The following is a 27,455-nucleotide window of genomic DNA, read 5'->3' as shown; positions in this document are numbered from 1 at the left end:
AGAATGGAAGGAACAGTGTGAAATTGTACCTTCCTTTCTGAACCAGGCACCACAGGTGGAGGTCCAGGAGAACTGACTTTGGTAAGAATTCTCACCCTTTATGGGCTTCTGCCAGCTTTCCCGGGATCCCATCAGCAGGCTCTAAAGCAAGTGGGGTGTCCCAGCAGGTGTCATCCTGGTCACCAGAAACTGTAGAGGAGGAAGAAAAATTTTCCCTCTACTCTTATTGTAAGTGTTGGCTGGGATCCCTTTTTCTCTAGGGCACCTCATAAGTGGATAAACTGTGGCTACTGTAGTACAAGATTATCTTTGGTAAGGTTAGCCTACTTGTTCACCCTTAAAACAAAATTTCATTCACCTGAGACCTCACACAGGACCAGCCCAGTTTAAGTCCAACCCAGTCTGACCCCGGACCCAGGCTGACTCCAACCAGTTTCTGGACCCAGTCTGGAAAAAGAAATGCTCAACTGAAGTCTGACAGTTCATACTGCAAAAGCTGTGGAGCTAGGGTGGGAGAGAGACTTACCTACACCTCCAGAGGCAGCTAGAAACCAGCGAGCCAATGGGCTCAGCAGATACCTACCTCTGGCTGCTCGGGGTCTCCTTCCTTTGTTCCCTCTTCTGACACCAGAACTGTTAAAAGACAAACTGAGGCATATTAAAAATTTTAAGAGTTTATTTGAACAAAAATGGATTCAAACCGGGCAGTGTCAAACTGGAAGGTGTTAGGAGCGCTCCACCAACGGGAGCTCAGGGAGAGGCTTTTATAGAGAGAAGGCAGAAGCGAAGCAAGGAAGTCATTAATGGGCCACAGCTTAATTCCTGACTGGCTGTTTGTGATTGGTCACCCTTTGGTTTCCATTTCATAACCCTGTTTCGATTTTGGTTTGCTGACATAGGCCAACTTGGCATTAGAGCCACCTTAGTGTGACGGCCTCCAGGTTTAATCAACAACAGTTACCCAAAGGATTTTCTACTTGGTTTACTCCGATGCTTGCTTTTGGGTGGAGGGAGGGCCCAGGATGATGTCAAATTACAGTCTTTCCTCCTCCCCTCAGGAAGTAAAGTCCACTGGCAGGAGTGCCTAAATTGGCTCTAACCCTGGGCTCTCACAATGCTTGCTTGTTTTCACAGGGCAGAAGAATGAAACGCCTTAGAAAAAGAGCAACATTCTGGAAAATTGTATAGTTTCTTTTTCTTCCCAGATTGCCTCAAGTCTGTGGAGGATTCCCTTGCTACACACCACATCAAAGGTAGGATGAAAATGGGACTGTGTGTTGGGGTTGGTCCTCTATAATGTTTTGAACAACCAGCATCTCTCCCTGCGCGGCCTGCTCACCAGACAGACGGCCATACCACACGCCGTGCCGGCAGATTCTCCTTCCCAGGAAGAAACAGCCTGCCTGCCTACCTGCCGGTGGCAAATAAAGAATGCCGCCCTCTCCCTCAGAATATCTACATTTTCTCTTTGCTTTTTCTCTCTATATATATTTATTTTACTGAACCACTTGTGAGAAGGTAGCAGACTCAATGACACTTCACTCCTGAGCTTCTTAGCACACGCCTCCTAAGAACAAGCACATTCTTCGGCGGAACCACGAGACCACCATCACCCCCAAGAGATCTAACCTGGTCTGCTATACAGTCCTCATTCCAATTTCCCCAACGCAGCTCCTAAAGTCCTTTCCAACTTTTTTCTGGCCTGCGATCCATTCGAGGAACAGTCATTGCATGTTGTTGTCATGTCTATTTAGCCCCTTAGAATATTTTCATTTTAGCAAGTGCTGTGAAAGGGAATTTCCAAACCTGAAGTTCCCCATCCCTTTTTTATTTCTCTAAAGTCAAGAGCTTACCCAGAGGACCAGAGGGTGGTGCACAGCTTGCCCTAGGATTTGGCTTGCAGACCTGGGGGGAGAACAGTGCGAGGAATGGCCACTCCACAATCAGTGAGGTCAGGCTTTGCGATCAACTCCTTTGCTATTTCTGCCTGAAGTGAACTGAGTGGTCATCTTTCAGAGGCCATTCAAACTGGTGGAAGAGAGATTTCTGTGGTGGCTTTGATGTCCCTCACATCACAGCCTTTTGTTATCTTTTTCTCATTTCTCCCATGGTTCTGCCTGGATCATGATTATGGAATAAATGAGGATAAGGGGACAGTCTAGTCGGGCAGACTTTATATGTAACTAAGGACATACTCCAAGAGAACTGTCAGCTCCCTGTGGACTTCCAGGGGAAGCCAGGCAGCAGACCTCCACAAAAATCCCCCAAACGGTACAAAGCCCTGCTTGTATTTTTGAGGTTGAGATCAGAGAGTCTATAAACTCCAGAGAGTCTGTAAACTTTAGAAATGAGAAGAGATCATCTATTTTTAGAGGTGGGCTGAAAAAAAATTACAGTACAAGTGGTTTTATACTGAGAGGAAATAAAAGTTCAGATCAGTTTGTCAACTGAGTCAACTCTGTCTTGGATTCGTCACAGGGATCTTCCGCATTTAAAACAAACGAAGCATCATGCTGAAGAGGGAGGGGAAGGTCCGACCCTACATGAAAACCCTGGATGGAGGTTGGGGATGGATGGTTGTGTTTCATTTCTTCCTGGTAAGAATTTACTTTCCCCTTTGCTACTGCCTGAAAGAAGGCTCCCTGAGAAAGGCTCAGAGCAGACTAAGATCACTTATGAAATCCTTGACATTTGAATGGAAAGGGGGTTAGAGCAAGGCCAGGAACTGCCAATGAACCCAAGAGAAAGTTGAAAATGTCCTCCTTGAGTGAAAGCAGAAGCATTCCATCCTGTCTCCTACCCCTCCTTAAACCTACAGAGTGCTCCAGCTACCATCAGCAGCTCTGCCCTGGCTGCATGGCAATTAGGATTTGGGGACAATCGTACATTTAACCATCCCAGAAGTAGCACTGGAAACTGCTAAAAAGTGCTTTTGCAGGGGTGGGTGGGGAGGGGGTTCCCCAGCTCAGCCCAGCATAGATGTAACCCTGCTGGAAGCAACTTCCTTCTCTCCTAGGGGGCAGGGACTTTTATTCTGTTCTGCCTGCTGTCCACTTCCCAACTCATCCCCGCCAACCATAACTTATGCTAGAGTTAGGCCCAATGTATATTTCTGACATGTCTGGAAAGGGAGAGAATGATGTGGATTCTGAAACTGGAGCCTGATTTTTCTCCTTCATCCATAAGCAGCTGGACTCTGCACTCTGTTTTTTAATTAACTTCTTTCCTTCATCCTCCCAGAAGCTCTTGGGGTCGTTATGTGAGACAGTGGTGATGTGAATCAGCATGGTCATTCTGATGGGATTGGTGAATCCCATCACAGCCATATCCCAAACAACCCTGAGAATGGCACCAGCTCCCCAATTCCTCTTAAGTGTTCCCAAGTAAGTTAACTTTGAGATGTATTCACAAAGATACCCTTCCCTCCTGATCCTCCTCCCCAGCCCAGCCCTACAGTAAGAAGCTCCCAGGGAAGGGAGTGCAGGTCCTGGTGACTACTAACTACCCTGAGGCCCACAGTGTAGAAATACCACACCTCCTCCCTTATGACAGAGAAGGGGAAAGGAGGGGAAGAAGTCCTCAGCCAGGATATACATAATACAAAACTCCTAACCACAGGACTATTTGTTAAACATTAGCTTCATTACCAAAGAATGTGGAATCTCTTTTTTTTCCTCCCAGAAGTGTTACTAAAAAGGAAACTAAGGACACCCTAAGTCTGAGAGCCTTCCTGTGGCTGGGCCACCTCCCCACATCACAGGCTTTGCAGAACTGGCATTGTTGGTGAGGATCTCTAATTCTCCCACCTTTCTCCCCAATAACCACCCTTCCTTTTCCTGTATTATCCTCTGAGGACAGGAAGTTATTTGACCAATTTAGTTGCTGGTAAGAAAAGTTGTCTAACAACCAGATTAATAAACAATGTCCCACTTTTTTGGGTGTGATGCTACTTATAAAAGCACACACACAAAAAAAACATTTTGGGTCCTCAAAATGTTAACAGTTAACTCAGGCCAATCACCCACAGTGGTAATGTGGGTACTTAAGATGACGATGCTTTTGTGTCTGCATAAGTTAAAAGTCTACTTTTCTATAATAGATGAGCTCCTGAAAAGGTGAGTGAAAAACCCAATTACAACATGTTCTTCAGGAGCTGCCTACTTTTTTAAAAAAATGACTCATTCTAACTTACCATACTTTATAACTACGTATTTGCATGATTGTTTTCTGTATTCAGCCTGTGTCCCAGGACTGAATGTTCCATGAGCACAGGGGCCATGTCTGTTTGCTCACCACTGTAAGCCCTAGTAAACAGCCTGGAACACAGTAGGCACTCAATAAATACCTGTTGACAGATGGGAGGATGGATGATGGGGCAAGCCCATGTACAGTGTCTGATGTGGACTCTGGAACAGGACTGAAACCCATCAACGTTGGTCCAAAACATGAGATGAAACAGTATAATAAAGATTTATCTAGTCTGCTTAGTTAACTAAGGGAATATCTGGACCTTGGGGAAAAGATTTTTAATAGCTCTGAGTCAAAACAGAAACAAAGTTGGAAGGTTACAAGTTAAGGGAGGGAGGCAGGGTGGCTACAAAGGCTATGTCCTTGGCCTTCTTGATATACACAGTGGAAGGCACAGACCCAGTTATTAGAGACAAGTCATATCCACTTACAGCTGCTATGCCCAGACACCAAGGAAAGACCAGGGAGGAAAGGTGCTAAACTGGGGGGACCAGTAGCTAGCCAAACTCAGATGGCTAAGAACGTAGAGGCCAGCATCCTGTAGATGCCAGCACAGAACCCATGTCCACAGAAAAAGAGGAAGGGTAATTTTACAGAACGACGCCTCACTGTCACATTCCCTGCTCATGAGAGGAGGCAATCACCGCCCTGTATTTTAAACTAAAAGAAACAAGTCTGGGTCATTTAAGGTTCATGTATATTCTCTAGCCTCGCTTCCTGATAGAGGTGCCTTTGAGGCACGTTATGATTACAAAGTGCTTGATAAAATGCTTTTTTCATTTTTGAATATATAGCCCTGGTGTCCATAGCATTGTTCACTCCAAATAAGGAAAGTCTTGTAGCTTCTATCAAATCAGAATGGGAAAAAATACATTAAGGGACTTCCTCCCCACCACCCCATCTTTTGCAACCTTGGAGCACCACCACTGATTCCTAGTCCCTTACTCCAGACAAGAAATAACACTAGTCTGAAGTAAGGGTCTAGCAGTGAAGATGGAAGGGAAGGCCTTGGTTATTTTATTCAGTAGGTAGAGGCTGAGGGAAGAAGGTTCCTAAGTGGAGGCAGATCGCTGATTTGGGTGAGTGGGTGGATGGTACCAATCAAGAGAAATGAAAAGGAAGAGTAGGCATGGGATAAGAGAAAGATGAGTTTAGTTTTGGATAAGTTAACCTGAGTTAGAAAGATATGGTAGACAGTAATATGAGTCTCCAGCTCTTGGGAAAGCAGAATGGTTACACAAGATAACAAAAACATAGTTAATAGTTTGAGTATTAAGTGCTAAGTATTACTTTACCAGAATTTTCTCAGTCTTCACAGTCCTATGAGCTAGGTGACATTTACTTTATCTCTACTTTATAAAAGAGGAAGCTTAACTTCCGTAGTTTGCCCAAGGTCACACCCCTAATAGGAAGCAGAGCCAGGATTCTGGCCGAGGCAGGCTCATTGCAGATGGAACACAGTATTCACAACTACACCATGAGTTCAAGGGTGGTAATTAAAACCATGAGATTGAATGGTTGTCTATGGGGCAGGTATAAAGTGAGATGAGTGCAGAACCACAGGGGGAAATATTTACCAGGTGAACAGAGAAAGAATCAGTGAAAAGGAACCCAGGATCTGTGGTTCTTCCACAATGCATAGCCAGCTTGAAAGCAGAGAAAGTGGCCTTGAAACACCAAGGCCACTGAAAAAAAGGAAAGGGGCCACTAGGAAGCCCCTAGAGACAAGAGTGAGTACATGTGGCTCCTGGGCTTTGACTGACTGCAGAGCCTGGCTAGGCCTCCCTTCTAGTTCCCCTCAGAACCTTGCTCCTCACTTGCCCCCCTTCTAATCAGAATTCCAAGAAACAAATGCTGGTACTCCACTGAAAGAAAACCTGACCTCAAAGGAGGAGCTCCCCCTAGTGGAAGGAAGGAGGGTGGTGCGGGCAAAAGGGTTAGATGGGACAGAAAAAAAGGGTGGGGCACATGACCCAACCGTAAGGTGACCATACATCCTCATTACCCTTGCTGTCCAGGCATTAATTAACAGCGCTACTTTTCACTCTCAAAGAGCTTCAACTGGGTGATAAATTATTATGGTTGCCGTATTTATATACCAGGTGAGGGAGGGTACTCAGCTCAAAAGCAGAGTTAAAGCAAAGCTAACCTAAGGACTGACAGAACAATTCTTTTGGACCAACACACATCTCTCACAAAGGTAACTGGAATTAGCTGTTTTTAACAGATGCTACTGTAACAGGATGGTATAGTGGTTGGTCTGGAGTCAGTCTATCTGGGTTCAAGTCTTAGCTCCAGCATCCCCATCTTGAGCAACTTTTAAGCTAAATCTCAATTTCCTGAATTTCTAATACAATATTGACACACCTATTCCATGCCTTTGTAATGAGAATTAAATGAGATGCTTTCATGTAAAGTGATTAGACACTCTAAGTGGACAGCCCCCCCCCCAAAATATAAAATGTTACAAAGAGGAACTGGCAAACAAATGGGTAAAATACAGGTGACACAGAGAATCATAGCCTCCAGCAGTTCCAACCTCCCCTGTAATGGCTTACTCACCACCTGACTTGGACTCTTTGGTCTGCTTTGATTTAGGTAAATGTATTCGTGATGGGGATGACCAAGACTTTTGCAATTTTCTTTGTGGTTTTTCAAGAAGAGTTTGAAGGCACCTCAGAGCAAACTGGTTGGATTGGATCCATCATGTCATCACTTCGTTTTTCTGCAGGTATAAAGCCATCAATAAGCTTGCTGTCCAAGGAAAAGGACCACCAAAGGGCAATTCCAAGAAGACTCATCTGTCAGTCATTCAAGACTGAAGCTTTGCTAAAACTCAGGTTCATTTATCAATATGTAAAGCTGAGAAAAGGACTTGCAGTGTTTAGCCTCCGCTTGACTTGGAAAAACTAGAAAAATTAGTGCTTAAACGAAGAAAGGTGAAGAATCCAACTATTTAATTCCATGATTCAATTTTCATGCCTTGTTTCTTTCAACAGTGTCTTAATATAGGTTCAGTGAGCCAGTCTCTCAACTGGAATGTCGACCATAAAGCTCTGACCATAAAGCTCTAAAAGACAGAACCAATTCCTCTTCCTTTAGTTCTAGTTGGAGCTAGAACATGGTGTAGATAAATAACTGAACTTTGTTCTAGTCATAGGTCACCAGAGGCAACCTTTTTTTGCAGAGGTTTCATAATGCATTTTCAGCAAGCTTCCTTTCCAAACCTGCTTATTTACAATCTTTTCTTTAAAACAAACAAAAAACAACAAAACTTCTTCCTAAAAGCAAAATAGTGTGGGGCTGGGAATATTAAGAAACTCAATACAGACAACTTTTTGAAGGATACACAAATGTAGAGTCCTCTTATTTCCCTTCAGTTGCCCATTTAAATTGCACAACAGAAGATAAGGGATGCCAGAGCACATTTAACTAGCATTTGTTTCTTTTCCCAAGGTCCCCTAGTTGCTGTTATTTGTGACATAATTGGAGAGAAAACTGCCTCCATTCTTGGGGCTTTCCTTGTTACTGGTGGATATCTGATCAGCAGCTGGGCTACAAGCATTCCCTTTCTTTGTGTGACTATGGGATTTTTACCTGGTGAGTCCATTGTAAAAGTTAAGACTTAAAAAAAAAAATGGAACCAGGAACCTTCCCTTTTACTCTCCATGAGTTCAAAAGGCCTACTTATATTATCTCAGGTCCAGGAGAATATCTTGTCCAGTACCAAGCCACTTAATGTGAAAGTGATCCCAAGCTATTATGTTTTTCTTTTAGGTTTGGGTTCTGCTTTCTTGTACCAAGTCGCTGCTGTGGTCACTACCAAATACTTCAAAAAACGATTAGCTCTTTCTACAGCTATTGCCCGTTCAGGGATGGGACTGACATTTCTGTTAGCGCCTTTTACAAAAGTCCTGATAGATCTATATGACTGGACAGGTGAGTCATTCTAAGTTTCTGAACCATCAACTCTGTAAGATTTAATGTTGAGCCCTCTCTCTGATGACTAGAGAGGAAGTGAGCATGATTCTAAAGTAAAGTATTCTTCCTTGGAGAATATATGGCAAAAGAGACCCTGAACTACTTGCAGGCTTTGCCCGCCACGCAGGCAACTCAGAGTTCACCATAGAGTTCAAGTCTGAGGGGATGGAGGGCAATCTATGTGGCTGGGGAAACACACCTTTGCAGGGAAAGCGGTACTCCTGGGGAAACAAGGATCCTCTACTCAAAGCATTCTCTTCAAATTTTCTCTTTAAGAAAAAAATCTGCATTTAAATAAAAGTCTCCTCCATCAGATTCACTAAAATAGATGGAAAAAAATTGAGTGAAAAGAGGATTATGTTCCTTAATACTTAATCTTTTATATACTGTCAACTATAAATTTTCACAAATGAATAAAAACCATTCACTCCACAATTTTCTTCATACCTGAGATAAAACATTTGGATTAAAATCACCTCAAAGTATTGGGGAAAAAAATCTATGTATATGTACATATACATGAATATATAAGCCTATTTCTATCTACAGAGCAGTCTTGTTGAACTTTTCCTTTCCTGATTAAAAAAAACCACCAGTAGTCTCATGGGGAACAAGACCAGCTGACAAATCCATAAGACAGGATAGCAGAACCTACAGCTAATTCTATCTCTAGAAGCAACACACCCAAGTCACAGCTTTGGTCAGGACATGCTGAAGTCAAGCAACTACTCAGCTTCAAAGGCAACACTGGCATGTCTTCTTTCGAGGAAATTTAAAACATCATGGGATGAAAGGCTATCTCCTCTTCTAAGGCAGTTTCCAAATGATTCCCGTTACCTAATTCTGTATTTTCTGTACCTAAATCTACACCCTCACTTCAGGATATTTAAAACACATTGTAATTTTCTAACATTTGAAATGACTTCCCCCCACCCCAAACCATTTTTTTCCTTTAGCACAAATAACTCTCCTTCCATGCCCCCTAGTGGCACAGCTTTCCCCTTTTCTATCTCCAAGGACTCCCTGTTTTCAAAGGATACATCAGTGTGTATGGCTAACAGTTAAGTCAATGGATTTAGATACTTTCAGCTAAATACAAGGACAAAGCATTGTTTTCAGGAATTATTGCACTATGATTGAATATTTAGTGGTGGGGCCTCTTCTGAGCCTAAGCATACAGAGTATTGTTAAATGAGAGAGGTAATTTTTAGCTTAACTTCTCAATTTCTCTCTCTCCTGTTCAGGTGCCCTTATATTATTTGGAGCAATCACATTGCATTTGGTGCCTTCTAGTATGCTCTTGAGACCCATCCATATCAAAAGCGAGAGCAATTCCGATATTAAAGATAAAAGTAGCAGTTTGTCTGCAAGTGGTCCAGAGGCAGCGTGTGGGACAGAAACATCATGCTGCAATGAGATACAAGAGTCTGCCATCAGGGACAATACTATGCAGGATGGACAACCTGGTATAAGTTTAACAGTCTCACAAAATCAAAATGAAGAGTTCAACAATGAACCCAACAGGAACAGACTCTTCCGAAAAACTCATGAAGAAAGTTATGGGGAAAAGGCTATTTTGTGGAGCTGCAAACAAAAACTCTTTGATTTTTCTCTTCTTAAGAATCCTTTTTTCTACATATTTACGTGGTCTTTTCTCCTCAGTCAGTTGGCATATTTCATCCCTACCTTTCACCTGGTAGCCAGAGCCAAAACACTGGGGATTAATATCATGGATGCCTCCTACCTCGTTTCCGTAGCTGGTAAGAAAGTCTACTTCAACTTCACCCTCAAAAGGAGAAATGAACTTAATTTTACAAAAATTTATTAAATTTTATTTTTAAAAAGCTTAAGAAGAATAATTTTTTTAAAAAAGGAGTTGTAGGAAGGCCAGAAAAGCAAGTTTTTTGAGGCTGGTGGGAGCAGCAGGACTTTCCCTCCAACCTGTCACTGCATCTTGCACACAGGCTCTTCCCTACCAGACAGCGGACCCCAAAGCAAGTCTTATTTTCCTATGTCAGTATCTAAGTATTTGTTGGGTACCGAACTTTAGAAAGCTGGTGCTCAGTGACAACAGCCATTTTAGCAAGCAAAAACAATCCTAGGTAGGCTGCACGGTGCAGTGGTTGAAAGGATTGGTTCTGGAGCTAGACTTTCCAGGTTCAAGTTTTTGCAGTGTATGACAGTGTGACCTTGGGCAAGTTACTTGCCTTCTCTGTGTCTCAATTTCCTTGTCTGTAATATATATCTACTCTCAGAAGGTTATTAGGATTAAGCAAGTAATGCATGTAGAGTTCAGAATAGTATCTGAACTACTGTAAGCATTCAATAATGTTCTAGTAGTATTTGTAGCTAAGAATTTTTCCCCCTTTAACTCAAAGTAAGAGGATAAGATAAATAAGCATACTAAGGCTAGTCATTAATGGGTAGGCTGACATTTAAAATGAACTAGAATGAAAAGAACAATCATTTTAGTTGAGTACTTATAAAAATGTATGGAAACAGAATGCTTGATCTAGAAGATATGGATTCTTTCAACTGACAAAATAGGGAGTCTAAAAAAATGAAAATGAATGAAATGGAACTGGTTTGCTCTATCTGGAAATTCTCAGTAGCTCAACATTAACTTTTCTCTTGCTAATTTCTGGAAAAGACTATTTACCAAGCCCTTGCAAAACTGATTGCACCCCATTTCCAACTGCTTCGGTCAAATAAAACTTGCGTACACAAGAAAAAGATACATAGCTAAACTGATTTTTTTTCCACTGAAGTGGCTGGTAGTATCAATTTAGATCAGATTAGGGCTTTACAGCAGGACCAAAGAACATAATAAAGTTTCAATACGTATCCTAGGAAATAACTGTAAAAATAGATATAGAGATGGTAGTATGAATTTTTAATTCCTTTTTGTGGAGCAATTTATGTTTGAACCATAGGAAGAATTTTAAGTATAAAACAACTGCAGCTCATGCTCCTCTTGGTGAAAATCTCTTTCAGTATTTAACTGCTACATTAACATATACTAGGATAAAGGATAAGAATGTTCTGTTATCATAAAACTAAGTGAAAAATGTTATTCTTAAATTTTATTCAAGTTACACCATAGTTCCAGTGTTCAAGAGATGATCTCCCATTTCCAGACTTTCTACATATTTTCAAGTTAAGCATAATAGCCTTTGGAGGAGGACTTAATTACCAAAACCTCATATGCAATTATGAGTCTCAACATGTTTTTTTTCTTCACCGTAAGACTTTTTTATACTCCAGTCGTCCACCATATGACTTCCCCAGGATACTAACCTGTGGGTTTCCTAATCTTCAAGAAATCTCACTTCCTCACCTCTTCAAGGGAGGCCTACTGAGCCCAGTGTTCTCTATAACCTGGTATTCCCAGTTTGGTGGTATGAGTTTCCCAAACACAATCAGAAAAAACACCTGGTGAGTACTCTACCCAACTATGAAGGAGCCTTTTTGGTATTTTATTGATGTGTCTGGAATAGGTAAGTAAATGATAGAATCTATTGATAGACAAATGGAACCATTTTTTTTCTCTTATGTCCCAGCCTCAGGATGAAGTCATATTACTTAGGAAAAGATGCCTTATGCATTTACAGTTTTCAAAGGGGCTAGGAAAATGGAATTAGGATTTCATAAGACCTTTTTCAATATTGTTCCAGGTATCATTGAGACAGTCAGTCAGATTATCTCCGGATGGGTTGCTGATCAAAACTGGATCAAGAAGTATCATTACCACAAGTCTTACCTCATCCTCTGCGGCATCACTAACCTGCTTGCTCCTTTTGCCACCACATTTCCACTACTTATGACCTATACCATCTTCTTTGCCATTTTCTCCGGTGGTTACCTGGCATTGATACTTCCTGTACTGGTGAGTAGACGCACTCATTAATGTTCTTACATCATTTAGTAAAAGTGTTAACAATCACCTCCCCAAAAGAGAAAACATATTTTGTATTAATTTTATAATTAAAAACAAACATACTCAGAAACCTTGTAGCTATATCTTAACCAGCTATTCATCTTACCTTGTGGGGGGGGGCGGGGGGCGGGGGGCGGGGGGCGGGGGGCGAGAGGACTATCCACGTGGGACAGGAAAGAAGAGCAAAATAGGGGTCAGAAGGAATCCATTTTGCTTATCAGTCTCCCAGGTTAGACTTCTGTTCACTTCTTTCCTTCAGCTCCAGAAATTTCTTTGGTTCTAAGACACATCTTGGAAGAGTTCCTTAAAAGAAAAAAGGGCTTCCTGACCAGCACTGGCTTCTCTCTTGTTGAGAGAAGTTCTGTATACTTTAATAAGGACATTGTGTTTTTAACTCCTGTCCATCTTTACCCCAAATTGACATAAAGTCCTAGACCTGAATGGAACTGAGTTATACAAATACTTCTGGGTTTTTCTTGGAACCCCATGGGTTCTTAGAACTAGGCCCCCAGTGTGCTGCAACAGAATCCCCCGGAATCTTCTGGCCTAATATCAATATTAGCATAAGTGCTGCAGGATCTTATATGAGGCTTAAGCAAAAATCAAACTTTCTAAAGCTGAAATCAACTCCTGTGATATCTGATTTCTTATAAACTGATGGTTGGTATTCAGCCATAGGTGGATTCAATAATACCACTGTCAGCTCCAACTGTAAATACTATTTCCTAACAGAGAAGAGCAGTGAGGTTCAGGGGAAAAAAGAATCCCTGAACCAATTAAAAGATTTTAAAAAAGAAACAAAAACCAACGTTCCTTACTAATAAAATGAAAACACTGTCTGCCTACTGAAATTACTATTCCCTATCTGCCTCAGCTCTTTCATAGTATCAGGGTAAAATGCCATCCAAATCACCTCAGAAGTCAACTGTTCACAGTTTCAGATGACATACACAGTATTTGCCCCTCTGTAGGCAAAGGTCTCCACAGAATTTCACCCTCAGTATGGCTAACATTGGATTCTAATCCCTGCAGGTTGATCTGTCTGGGAATTCTATGGTACACAGGTTCTTGGGGCTTGCCAGTTTCTTTGCTGGGACGGCTGTCCTTTCTGGACCACCTTTAGCAGGTAACAGCTTACCCACATTCTGAGTAAACTTCAACAGCAATGAAACAAAATGCTGATCCATGATTAATGGTAACATGTAACAACATTATCAGGTTAAAAGAAACTGATGATTATCTCTGCTGTTCCTATAACAACTCTCACAGCTCCATCACTAATCTAGGAGAATCTGAGGGTTAATTCAACAGATGTGCACTAGGCAGATTCTTACATTCTCTTGGGAGTCTTAGAGCAGGGATTGTGTGTGTATCTACTTCTCTGGGGAGACAATCCAGAGTTTTATCAGATGCCCAAAGACCTATGATGATTAAAAACAAAAACAAACAAAAGCTGTCTTGGACTAAAGGCCAGAATCTGGAGAGGATATGTGGGGCCACTGGTGAACATTAAATAAAAGTAGAGTAAAACTTGGGGGAGTTCTGTTTTTAAGTCAACTTTAAGACTGAAGCATTGTTTTACATTCACTTTTTACCTATTGGGACATTTTGTGCTTGCTGAACATTTAATCTAAGACTATTAAAAGACTGCCTACTCATACAAATTTCCTTAGTAAACAGACTTAAAGCTTTAGTATCTTACACTATAGGTTCTCAATATAGTTGAATTACAAATTACTACAGCATTTCCAATCATCCACAAAAAGGAATTCAGCCTAAAACTTACTTCTGCTTCCCTCAGTCCTGAAGTAAGACAGAAAAAGGGTCTGATCTTGTCCCACTATCATTTTTTTTTAACTAAGTTTTATAATGACGTTAGATTTGCACCTCTATAAACTTAAGACTTACAAAGGCAAATATCAAAAGTATAAGAACTTAATAAAAGAAATTATTACTGAAGGTAAAATAATGTACCACTATCTGAGTTTCAATTTAGGTATACCTATCTAAAGGAAAAAAATTATACAAATACACAACTAAGTCCTTATTTGCATTTATGAACACACCTCTTCCCATGAGGTCTAACTCAGCCAATACTTCATAACTGGAAAACAGGCTAGAATTTTATAGCCCAGAATTGTTATACAAGGAGTGGTAAAAGACCAAGCACCAGAGGCGGCTAGCAGAGCTACTCTATGGCTAGTATCCAGGTCAGTGAAATACAGGAAACAGAGTTCAAATACAGTTTGCTGATGAATTTTTTCAATTTTGACCCTTCTTCACTGGCTGTCCTAACGACGCCTTGGAACTTTTCAAGCCTATTAGGCCAAAAGTGTAGGGAAGTAACAAATACCAGGGCACAGAATATCTTATTCAAATGATGAAGGCAAATAACAAAACTACAACATGTTTAGAGATAAATGTTTTTGTATACATTTAAAAATGTTTAGAGAGTTCAATGTATGAGAAGACAAAGCAAGTTTTGTGAGGAGTATTACTTAAAAGGAAAAAGCTATAGATGTATGTGTGGGTCTTGAAACCAATTTGTTGGTCATGATCTTTAAAAAATTTTTTTTAATAAAAAAGGACCACGAGCAGATTAGAAATCAGAGTGCATCACTTTATTGTGAAACTTATTTCACACGCACACACACCTATGTAACAGAAAACATATGTGATGTAAAACACATTTCTTACTATTAGTGAGTCAAAAAAAAAAGTTACAAGCCTTTTATTACCCAATGTCCATGATACCCTAGCACTGTATGTGAGGATAAAGACAGAGCTCATGGTAGAATTTTTACCTGCTAACTCTGAAAATATTATTTAGGCAATCATAAATTTTTTAAGTTCTACAAAAGTCAAAGGAAGTGATAAGGCTATTGCTGAAAGCTTAAGCACAGGTTTTTAGTCTGGGAGTTGCTCAGAGTATCTTAAACAAGATTATGATAATAATATATAATTCAGTTAAGTTTCCTGCTCTGTACCATGGTCTCTCATTGACTACAATGTAGTGCTAGGCTTCTTGCTGAAGGGAGACTTCGGGAGAGCCCTTGCTCCTGTAGGTCCTTGCTCTGTGAAGTGACAAGAGGGTTTTACAAAGGCCATTAGATTTGTTCCTAACTTCTGACTCCAGCAGCAACTACTAAAGAACATCAGAAATACTGAGTTACAGATCCACTCATCCCTCAACCGGTACAAGCAAGTTATGTCACTGTCTTTAGCTTTAACTAAATCGAAACGCTTACTAGTTATAAAATATTAAATTCTAAACCAAACTTAGATCTTCCGAACTGTATGAGATCCTCATATTTTACTTACCTAGACTTGTTATTACCAAATTACAAAAGTTGAAATTCCTATAAAAGATTACAGGCATTTAAAATGAGGAATCTAGCAAACAGTAAAATGTTTCACAATAATCCTCAGTCAAAAGACTAGTTAAAAATGGTATATGAATAATAATTTTCTCCTTCCTGTATGGAAATGAAAAAGAAAAACAAGTTAGTTCTATACAGCATATTTTAAAAATTCAAGGAAAGGGAAAAATAAAGCATTGGAAACCCAAGGAATCATATAACCGAGATTTTTTAAAGTTACTTTTTTCTTTAAAAAAACGTAAATAGAGCATATGGGCAAGAAAATTATTTATACATCTTTTGTAATGGTGATTATGATAAGAAATATAGTGGCAACAAAATTCTTCATCAGATCTTGGTTAAAACTGACAGGTATTGAAATAAATAATAGTTTAAAAATTATCCCCCCCGACTCCCCACAAGCGACCACCCTGCCCGCTCCACCCCACAGCCCTCCCTATTCTTGCCAATACTCAGCAACAAATTCAATTTTAGTTAATAACATGGCCTGCTTCAGACTGCATCAGTTTCGGGGTTGTTCTAGGTTTCCTGACGTAGGTGGTCAGTAGACCCAAGGGTAGGCCAAATGTCACTGTTCATCCAAACCCAAATGCTGTTTTTTGCTGGTAGATGGCATCCAGAACTATACACTGACACCAAGACGGAAGCCTTGGAAGGTTGTGGAAAAATAAAAAGTATTAATATTTTTAAAACTTAATATACATTTCTAATAGACCCCTGTTAACAAAAGTACACCTGCAGAAAGCAATCTAAATAAAAAAATAGTGCCTTGGGCAAAAAAAGCCAAGTATATCATCATATTCTCCAATGTACAAGACAGATATAAGTTACTTATGTGAAATTCCTAGTCTTATACCCGAGGTATTTGACGTATGAGCTCAAAATGCTAAGGGCTGTTCAGTTTCATTTAAAAATAAAACCACCAACAGCCCATATCAGTTGCCTATAAAACAAAACCACCAAATGTAGTTCCCCTCTCTTCCACATACAACTCCCTTTCCCAACTGATGAGTGCATATATTATGCTAATATTTATTTTAATATAAAAAATTTAAATCACAAATCTCTGAAAACTCCCTTAAAATGCCATAAATAATTTTGTTTTTGTTTTCACCACCAAAAATTTATTTTCCATCCATACAGGTGATTTCCCTTATCCATTTAGCCCTCCCTCCTGCCCCTTCCCCTCTGATAACAACTACTCTATTCTCTGTATCTACATGTTTGTTTGGTTTGGTTTGTTCATTTATTTGGTTTTTGTTTGGTTCACAAATAATTATTTGATGATAACTCAGTATTCATTCAATAATTATTAAGCAACTTATTAGCAGAGAACTCTACTAGCTGCCACATGGACACAGAGAAGACAAAATTATTTGTTCAATGTTCTTTCATACCTTATTGGATCATGGTATAGCATTCACTCTGTCAGCCACATACATTGCTTAACATTAGGACTTAGTCTAAAATGTCTAAAACTGAGAATTGTTAGAATTTGCATTCTTCTTCCACTTCATTAATTAAAAATTTGGTTGAGCCACTGTAACCCATGTCTCCATTTTCTTACCTTTAAATGAAGGCACCCTAAGCTTTCGTATAATAAAAACGACCTTAAAATACAGTAAAGCTTCACTCAATCAAGCAGATATTTCACAAAAATAATTTTTTTCAATAAATTCAAGGAAAGTTATTTCCAATGCCAAATAACTAAGTTGATTGTACTCCAGAATAAGCTAAAGGTAACTAGTTCCTAAAGAAGAAGTACATCTCTCTCTTGCTATTATTATTCAACCTCACAATTCATCAGAAACACCAAGGAGCAAAACTGGTAATTTTGCAGTAACTCTTTTTCCAAGTTTTTTTCTTTTTTATAAATTTATTTATTTAGTTTTATTTATTTTTGACTGAGTGGGGTCTTCATTGCTGTGCACGGGCTTTCTCTAGTTGCAGTAAGCAGGGGCTACCCTTAGTTGCGGTGCGTGGGCTTCTCATTCTCTTGTTGCGGAGCATGGGCTCTGGGCACGCGGGCTTCAGTAGTTGTGGCACGCGGACACAGTAGTTGTGGCTTGCGGGCTCTAGAGCGCAGGCTCAGTAGTTGTGGCACATGGGCTTAGTTGCTCTGCGGCATGTGGGATCTTCCCGGACCAGGGCTCGAACCCGTGTCCCCTGCATTGGCAGGCGGATTCTTAACCACTGCGCCACCAGGGAAGTCCTGCATTAACTCTTTATCTGCATTTTACAAGAAAAGACAATGGCTAAAATGGAAATTCATCCATCTAAGCTTGTCTCTGTCCGATTAACACAGACAAGTTCATCTCCTCATGAAATGACAGGTCATTTCCATCCTCATTTCAGATACAATGTTAAACAAATATTCCACCCAGTCCTCACTCCACCTTTTATCAACCATGCCCGCTACAGTTTTATCAGTCATCTTGGCCTATCAGTTGAGATTCCTCTACGGCCTGAAATTTTATTTGGAAAACAAACACACAAGCAACTCAACCTTTTGGTCTGCTATAAATCCATTTTGGAGATTGGGGGTATGGGGGACAAGTGAGAAGGCAGAACAAAGTTCTCTGTCCTTTAAATCCTGAGGAATATATTATATACCCTGAAGAGGCAAAAGGAAACAATGTAAATCATTTCTTTATCCAGAGGTTATTTTCCCCATAAGCAACAAACCCCACAGAATTTTACTTTGATACAGCATTCCTAGGATTAATGAATCCCTACAAAAGCATCAAAAATAAATTCCAAATAGCTCTCTATTGTGGTTTAAAAAGGAGAGAGGGGAGGTAGTCCTTTCCTTGCAAGGCCAAGGAATCAAGTTTCAAAATCCTAACACAGACCACAATCCTCTTAATAAAACTTACAACACAGAGCCAATACTTATAGCACTACCAGTAAATCTTACGGCAAATTTCTATCATGAGGCCTTTAGAGAGTTCCTGTCTTAAAAGGCACTGAGGTTTATATTTGCTAAACCATGTTTCCCAAGATTTTTCCCTTCATGGCACATACAGCACACCCAAAGTAAAATGACAAGCTGCTAACAGCCAGGCGGCAGCTCCAGTGACCCCAAGAATGTGAGAAGATCATTGTCTCTGCACACCTTGGAAGTCTGCCACTATTCTACAGCCTAACAGCTAGAAGCTCTGGTTCAACACTGGCTAGCCACTTACAGAGTCCTCAAAAACTAATTTGAACTACCATCAAGGAACTTTGGAATTAAGGGCCTTCTAGGGGTATTTCAAATCTTAACATGATGACCAATAATAAACTTACAGTAGTAATCCTATTGAAAAGGATTCATAACTCAGCTAAAAATCAACTTCTGAGATATCAGATATGAATACTTTTTAGACAAGATGTTAATCTCATTTTTAAACGTGTATGGCTTAACCCATAAAATGATATAGAGTATCATTTTTAAAATGTTGACATTTAGAAAAATGAATTTAGATTCTATATTAAACATCAAACTTAAAAGATTATTCCAATCCCTTTTTTGTTGACTGTAAGAAAACTGGTTTGCAAAGCTGTTTAAGATAGGCTGAGGCCTATCTTCTTAGTTGTTTTAAATTATCACAGGAAACATTATTAGATATTCCTACCCAGAACAAGGTTTACAGCTATAAAGAAGTAATTTGGACAACAACTTTATTGTACGTAAGAATCAACTGGGTGCCACCTAGGAAGAAGTATGCTTAGGAAGCCAATGACTTTGCACAATTAACATGCATCTTAAGTGAATCTGATGCAGGTAGTCTGGAGACACCGAGGAAATGCTTAGAGGGGACTTAAGCTTAGGAAGTCTGCACCAGTAGGCAGTGTACTCCTCAGAATGCTGGCTACATACAGTATTCCTTAGCATGGAGTGGAGGCTCAGATCCATTGCACGCTTTCCTGGACTGTGGCTGGTATTCTCTGCCACTCACAATGCTTTTGCTATGACCACAAAGAAACCTAGTCTTTTGAATGTCAACTTATGCGTGTATTTCCATTTGAAAATGATTAGAATGCAGTGGTTTCTGAACTACCAACAATAACCCTGAAACTGTTCAGGGCTGAAAGTGCATTTGTATACATCTATTTCATGCTATTATAAAAAAAGTACAAAGACCTAATAAAATCAGATCAAATATACAGTCTTTTTTTTTTTTTGGCCGCACCGTGTGGCGTGTGGGATCTTAGCTCCCTGACCAGGGATCGAACCCGTGTTCCCTGCAGTGGAAGCGAGGAGTCCTAACCACGGGACTGCCAGCGAATTCCCTATACAGTCTTCTTTTACTTTCAATGGTGGGGAAAGGCTAATTATTCCAACCAAATAGAGATGTTTGGTTAGAGCAGCAAAGCTATGAATTTAACTTACCTAGTAGCCACTTAAATTTAAGCTTGATTATGAAGCTAATATTTCATAGGACAATTAATTAATAATAGTACAGTATAGTCCTGCATCTTACATTTCACCTCATATTTGCTATTATAAATAACATCTTAAAACTAAATACTCAACTTCACATTATTATCGTACGGAATGGCAATTAGATCTTAGAGACAGAATTTTAAAATATACTAATCTCTCAATAATCAAGCATGAATGGGAGAAACAGATTTAAAACAAATTATTTCATTAAACTTTGCATTGGTTATTCCCTGGCAGTCCAGTGGTTAGGACTCGGCGCTCTCACTGCCAGGGGCCCAGGTACAATCCCTGGTTGGGGAGCTAAGATTCTGCAAGCTGTGCGACACGACAAAAATAAATAAATAAATAAATAAATAAATAAATAAATAAATAAATAAATAAATAAATAAATAAATAAAACTTTGCATGGAAATACATGGAAGCTGTTCTAAAGCATGCTAAGTAACTCCCTGCCCTGGTAAGAAAATACACTAAATATATCTTAATCTTTCATGTTTCAGAAACAACATTCTGACTTTAAATGTGTGTGAAATGAAAGGCTTATAAACAGTTTTCTCTTAAACTGTTTTAGTCCCTCCAGGATTTACAAAACAACTCAGTTTCACTATTTTTAGCTTTACCCTCCTGACCTTTTAGCAGCACTATCTACCTCCCTGTCCAAGAATTTGTAGTCTTTTCCTAGAGTGTTGCTTCAAATACCCGTGTCTTACAATTCACAGGTTATATATAAACTGGTAAATTGCTATACTAAGGGACGAAGGCAAGAATGACAAAGGATAAGAGGGGGTGCTGCTGCTTTCCACAGTTCCTCCTTCACAGAAATTTCTAGAAAAATTGACAGATTGGTCAACCGTTTCTTAGATATCTAAAGGTCAATCAACATAATACAAAGACTTGTCCCAGTCGGTTTCACTATTTTGCTTAACTCCAAGAAACATTTAATTGAGTTCACTGATAAAACAAGTAAAAGCAACTTAAAGTTAGCTGAATTTAAATAAAACATTCCATTCATCCATTACATTAAGAAAAGGAAACAAAAAGCTAATGAAGCAAACAAACAAAAACTGAAAGTCTCTATCAGAGCCAAGTAAGAGAATAAAAAGGAGAGGAGATAAAGACATACACAATCAGACAAAAAAAAAGGGTATACTCTACACATCCAGTGAGAAATCATGTTCCAAGATATAAGTGAAAATCAAAAGATACAATGTAAGCTCCATGGAGACAGATATTTTCATCCATTTTTGTCCATGGGTTTATCCCTAGTAACCAGAACTGTGCTGGCATAGAGTACCAAAATTTTTTGAATAAATGATCAGAATAACATCCTTGACTTAAGGTTTTTCAAGATTTTAAATATAAAAACTTATAAAAGGCATATTGTAAGTTTGCATCTACAAACACAATATGCATACAATAATCTAGAAAAGACTGTGACCCCCCCCAGAGGTCCTGAGCCCTTTTTAGGGAGCCTGAGGTCAAAACTATTTTCATAATAATATTGAGACATTATTTGCCTTTTCCACAGGGTTGACTTTTGCAATAATGTATAAACGTTGGTGCCTTGCACAAATATTCTTTGCCACCACAAACTCACATTTTTTTTTTTAAAAAGCGTTTCACTTAAGAAGTTCTAGTATGTGCCATTAGCCCAATGATTTGAGGACCCTCACAATTCTTGCTTTAAAAGAGCACTTTGATTTCAGGGGGAATTATCGTCATTGTTTAACCCACTTGGCCAAGTAAGTCAGTTCCTTTTCATTTGTTCTCATAACCTCCTGAACCATCCATCCCCTCACAGCCTTTATCGCAGCTGTAATTTATGTGGTTAATACCAAATCCCCAGTAAACTATATGGTCTATGAGGGCAGGGACCATGTCTGTTTTGGCTCATTATCATATCCTCAACACCTAGCACATTGCTGGGAACATAGTAAGAATTCAAATGTCTGTTCAGTGAAGGAAAAAAGATAATAATCAGTTCTCACTTTTTTCTTTGGAAAATAGTAATTCACAATATTTTTCTTCGTAAGAATAGTGGTCTTCTAATAAAATTCATTGTTAAAATGAAATGGTACGTGTTCCTAATTTTCTCCAACTTCCATTACAAGACTGGAGATGGGCTCTGGGTTCACAATTACTTTTAACCCAAGGTTTAAACCCCTAACTCAGATGGAATTGATTTAACTTCATCAATAGAAAATAAGACAGGTAAGCAGCTTAACTAACTTTCTAATGGGTCACAATACAAACTAGTAAGTACAGGAGGCTCCTTCCTTCAAGGAACGGTTCATGGCTGAGAACTACTAATGGAAAGGTTTGCATCACTAACAGAAATCCTTCCTTCCTTATAGGCTGGTTATATGATTATACCCAGACATACACCGGCTCCTTCTACTTCTCCGGCATATGCTATCTCCTCTCTTCAGTTTCCCTTTTCTTTGTACCATTGGCTGAGAGATGGAAAAACAGTCTGACCAGAAAGAGAGAGGACTGCAATCAAGTGAGAGCTTAACAAAACAAAGTCTAAACTAAAAGTCACTGGAAACAAAAGCATGGAAGAAAAGTACCCGCATTTGTAAACTAAGAAGGTGAACCACATAATTTTTTAAGGTTCCTTTTTGCTTTAGCACTCTGAAGAATGTCTAACTGGTGGGAAGAAAAGAGTAATAGCAACTTAAATTAAACTCTTTGTTAGTATTTAATCAAATAGGCTAAAATTTTAATCAGTTGAAGCAGTTACTTTAGATATTAAATGAAAATCAGAATGTACTGTAATAATAAATTAACCAAACTCTCAGTTGTGCCATGGTAATTCAGTTGCAAAAATATGTAAAGACAGAAAACCATTTTCCTTCATATAAAGCAGTATTAAACAGAGCCATTGAACTCTGAAATCTGAATGAACATTGAAACATTGTTTAGTGACTGGAAGAGTATACAACCCCCAAATAGTTTATCTTTGCTTCTTAACTAGAGATAATCTTTGTTTTCTTTTCATTATTTTGTTTCTTAAATTTTCTATAATAAACATGTATTGCTATGTAATAAAAAATAAATAAGAACTGCTAAAAAAAGAAAAAACCCCACAAACAACAAACCTTTATTGCAAGATCATTTGAATAGTATGATCATCCAAACAACGTGCTACATCAAAGCACAAAGCTCATCCAAACAATGTTACTTTTTCACTATATCTAATTATCTGAAAGGTTCAAGCTAAATATCTAGACATATCTTTAGAACAAGTTTTATATGAAAGTTGAATAGGTGGCTCTTAACAGGAGATAAACCAAAAGATGTTTCTTAAATATGGAATAATTATGTTAACTAATTAATGTCACTTAGACTAAGCAACTACATGGGGATAGAGAGCTCTTCATTATCTGGGTGATTTTAAAAGGAAAAAAAGACCACCCTAGAGTTCTCTGCAATACCAACCTCCTCTAGAATCTCCTTCAGAATGGTCCTCAAGACTATTATTACTATTATTATTCCATCTTTCCATTCCTCTCTGCTTTGAAATATCTATTAATTCCCTATAGAGAAAAATCCTTAACTGAAAGCCTGGTTTTAGCTCCAAAATGCCACACCCTCTCACTCTCTACGTGTGCCTTTGTACAAGCTGTGCCACCAGTTACAATCCCAATGGCTTGCCATTCTCCACCAGGCACGGTCTCACTTATCCTTCACAATCTGACGCACCAAAAGCCTCTGGAAAACCTCCCCCAGCGTTTTCATTCTCTCCTCTGTAATCTCATCTAACTTTTAACAGAGCACTATATGAGCTGACATGTCAATCTTTTCCATCAGTCTGCAAGATCAACAAGATGGATGTATTTCCCAAGGGCCAGCACCAATTCTGGAACCAAATTAATCTGGGTTCAAATCTGGGTTATCTTAAAAACTGTAGTTGGTCCCATTTAAAATGTATAGGTTTTACACTTAAATGTAAATGTCTAACATTCTTTTTACATTTCAGATGTAAGACAATATGAATAGAGGAGAAACAGTACCCCCTCACACAAACAGCAAAAATAATAATAAATTCAAGCTCTGCTACTTGTTACTATGTAACCTCGTGAAAGTTAGCCTCTCTGAGTCCCAATTTCCTCCTCTGTAAAATGAGGATACCACCAAGCTACCTCACAGCTGTACTATGAGTATTAAATGAAAACATACTTGTACCAAGCAAAATACCCTTCATACACAGTAGCTGATAATTTCCTTTCTTCTTCTTTCTACATCAAAGCACAAGATTAAGAAAATCAATGATTTACTAGGAACCACTCTCATCCGTCCCCCCTTCCCTCTTGAGCAATAACTGTTCTCAAAAGACTTTAACTACCTAGGGCAACTAGATTCTTTCCTCCTATGAAAGCAAACTATACATTTTAAGCAGAACCAACTACAGGGAGTTCCCTGGTGGCCTAGTGCTTAGCATTGAGGGCTTTCACTGCCATGGCCTGGGTTCAATCCTTGGTTGGGGAACTGAGATCCCGCAAGCTGCGCGGCCAAAAAAAAAAAAAAAAAAATAACCCACAAAACAGTAAAAGTAGAACCAACTAAAGAACTCCAAGTTGAATTCTGATTTACATAGGCATTATGACTCTTACACAACAGAGCAGTTCTTCATCCTACTCCATGCTAATAGCCCCTCTAAACTTGGGCGGTGTGAATCAAGAAAGACTGACTCCCTAGACTACAGGAAGCTAAAGACTTCATAACTAATGTATTCACTATATTAACAATTAACTTTAAATGTTCCTATTCATTTACTCCTGCCCTTGAACAATAGTATAAGATGTTAACACATTTCTAAGTAACCATAATCTAGAAATACTATCTCGGACAGATACAGGGTTTCAAGAAAAGCAAGAGTACACTGATTTTCTATCTCCTTCCCCCTCAAGATATCCCATGGGACAAAGAGGAAACAAACAGGCTTAGCATGTGTTTGGAGAAGTAGGCTGGTGAAGAACTTTATTTCAACATCTAATACATACTAGTCACTGAGGCAGACACATTTTATATTTAATCTTAATTTAATATTCACAAACTTTAGAAGAAAATACTATGATGACTATTTTACACATGAATAAACTTAAGGTCAAAGTAATTAAACACCCAGTAAGTAGAGGAGTCATAACTCAAACACAAACTGACAGAAAACCCTACACTTTCCCCTTCAGACAACCCTGGCTTCTTGGCAGTGTCACAAGATTACGAAGCTAATTTAATTGTAAGCAGTTATCTTATAATAAATTCGTTCTAACTCAAATTGGCAAAAACTTTTAATATCTAGATTGAAATGAAAAAGAGGATGCAAAATACCTAAGAACCAAAACAAACAAACAAATTAAAGCCACAAAACACATCTGCTACAATGCAATAAGAATGTAGTTGTTAAAGATAATGAACTTTTTTAGGTCTTCCAATATTCACCAACCCTGACCAAAGAAGGTAATGCCTAAGTATGTGCCACTTATAATTCCTCAATACTAAAATATTAGCTGAAATGTTTATAAAGTATTATCTATAAATACACATATTTAGTAGAGCCATGATAATTTGAACATAAAAGTTCAGTAATACTTTCTTCACAGTTACTCGCTGAGATATTTAAAACTATTAAGAGACCATTTCTTGCTGCTCTAACTCTAAGAAAATGTCATACCACCACTGGAAAAGGAATTTTCTATATACGTTGTTCATGAAATACTATTTCTGATACTAAAACTCTACCCACACGGAGCAACTAAGCCCGTGTGCCACAACTACTGAGCCCGCGCACCACAATTACTGAAGCCTGCACGCCTAGAGCCAGTGCTCCGCAACAATAGAAGCCACCGCAATGAGAAGCCCACGCACAATGAAGAGTAGCCCCGGCTCGCGGCAACTAGAGAAAGCCTGCGTGCAGCAATGAAGACCCAATGCAGCCAAAAATAAATAAATTTATAAATAAATAAATAAATAAATAAAACTCCACCTTATAATACTTTTACGTTTTTAAAGTTCTTTCCCACCTATTACCTCATCAGCATCATGTCAATCCTGTGAGGAAGATGGATTGGTATTAATATTCCTGTCTTACACCTACGGACAAAAGCAAATTAAGACCAAGTTATTTGCCTAAAGTTACAAAGCTAGTCCTAATGGAGCCAATTCTGAAAACTAATTAACAACGCTGATTAGATCACAGCCCCTGGCTTTTCTTCTTTAATGATTTTCTAAAAGTTTAAAATTTAAAGAAGCAACAATTATACTTAAATGGACTGAAATAATTTGTGATATTTTTCAAATAATCTAGACATATTAACATATGTGATGCTATGTTTGTTTGCAAAAAATTAGCTCCTTAGCACATAAACTTGCCTAATTGTAAAACTGGCTTTTTCCATGAGAAAAAAAAAGCACACCGTGTATTAATATTTGATTTTAGATGTAATTTTTAAAAATCCAAACCTAGTTTCTCTGAGGACCTCATTATAAAACCAAAGCCCAATACTTCTTAAAAGCCTTGAGTGTTTCTCTTAAAACAGAATCTACTTGTATAAGGCTTTAAGACATATATACATATATATTTGCCTCATTTGGCTACTCATTCACCACAAATATCTACCTAAATGTCTCACATTTATCACCCATGGTCTTAACATGGGGACACAAATGAAAAACAACAACAGTCCTTGTAATCACCTTTTAAATCAATCAGTTTAAAATTCATGTTTTATTTCTATGAGAGGGAAGCTGGCATTACCTAGGATCACTGAGACAAATAAGACTATCATTTCTTTAAAAAGAAGAACTTACTCTCTGGTACATTCCAACAGAAGCTAACATATCGTAAAAATCTACTTCTATCCAAAACGATGATCAATAACAACCCAGTGACATTGTTTCAGGCATGCAGAGAATAAGACAGGGTGACCAACTGTCTGGCTTGCCTGGAAATCAGTGAGTTCCTGGGATCTATGACTCTCCGTTTTAAAACCAGGACAAGCTGGCCACCCTTACTAAGGAGTAAAGACACATCTGCATGTCTGGATACTTGACAGCAGGCAGCTAGAGACTAAAGTTTTTTCTATCCACGTTTACCAACAGTCACAAATTCAATTTATTTTTACATCATTCAAGCTCCAGTGAGCAAATAGAAACAAATAGGATACACAGTAGTACTTAAGAAGGGAGGCATTACAGTTTTAATGAAAATCCACTTTCAGGCATTAACTGACCGAGGACTTGTGAAGTGAAATTTTCAAAACTGAATTAACTTTCCCTATTGAAAAATTTCCAACTTTCACTTTTACACTATTTTTACAAAACTAACAATTTGTGCCAAAATAAAGCCAAGATGTCCCACTCTTTGGTTGGTGTCAACCAACATCAGCATTCTTTTAGCAAGGAAAAGAGAAATCTATCCCTTAAGAGCAGTATTTCAGGACCAAGGAAATGATAGATAAGTTTTAAAGAACAAGAG

At 38.8% G+C, this 27,455-nt stretch overlaps 1 protein-coding gene across 6 annotated transcripts; it reads left to right on the top strand.

Annotated features, from left to right (window-relative positions):
- Positions 1-25,787, top strand: SLC16A4 (solute carrier family 16 member 4). Of its 6 annotated transcripts, none has more exons than XM_036853100.1 (9): positions 3-1,253; positions 2,479-2,597; positions 6,847-6,979; positions 7,705-7,848; positions 8,026-8,187; positions 9,474-9,989; positions 11,904-12,115; positions 13,199-13,292; positions 22,330-25,787. In XM_036853100.1, exons 2-9 carry the CDS (start codon positions 2,511-2,513, stop codon positions 22,488-22,490), a joined length of 1,509 nt encoding a protein of 502 aa, XP_036708995.1. In that variant the 5' UTR covers positions 3-1,253; positions 2,479-2,510; the 3' UTR covers positions 22,491-25,787. The 6 variants fall into 6 exon arrangements, with proteins under 6 accessions (XP_036709033.1, XP_036709040.1, XP_036708995.1 ...); XM_036853110.1 differs by lacking the exon at positions 3-1,253 and adding an exon at positions 3,682-3,783 and having other exon boundaries at positions 2,521-2,597; XM_036853118.1 differs by lacking the exons at positions 3-1,253; positions 2,479-2,597 and adding exons at positions 2,620-3,383; positions 3,682-3,783.
- Positions 25,788-27,455: the final 1,668 nt, after the last annotated feature.

Source organism: Balaenoptera musculus, chromosome 1, assembly GCF_009873245.2.
Source record: "Balaenoptera musculus isolate JJ_BM4_2016_0621 chromosome 1, mBalMus1.pri.v3, whole genome shotgun sequence".
In the NCBI taxonomy this organism is placed as follows: Eukaryota; Metazoa; Chordata; class Mammalia; order Artiodactyla; family Balaenopteridae; genus Balaenoptera; species Balaenoptera musculus.
Note: the sequence above shows the minus strand (reverse complement) of the source record. Positions and strands in the feature narration are given on the sequence as shown.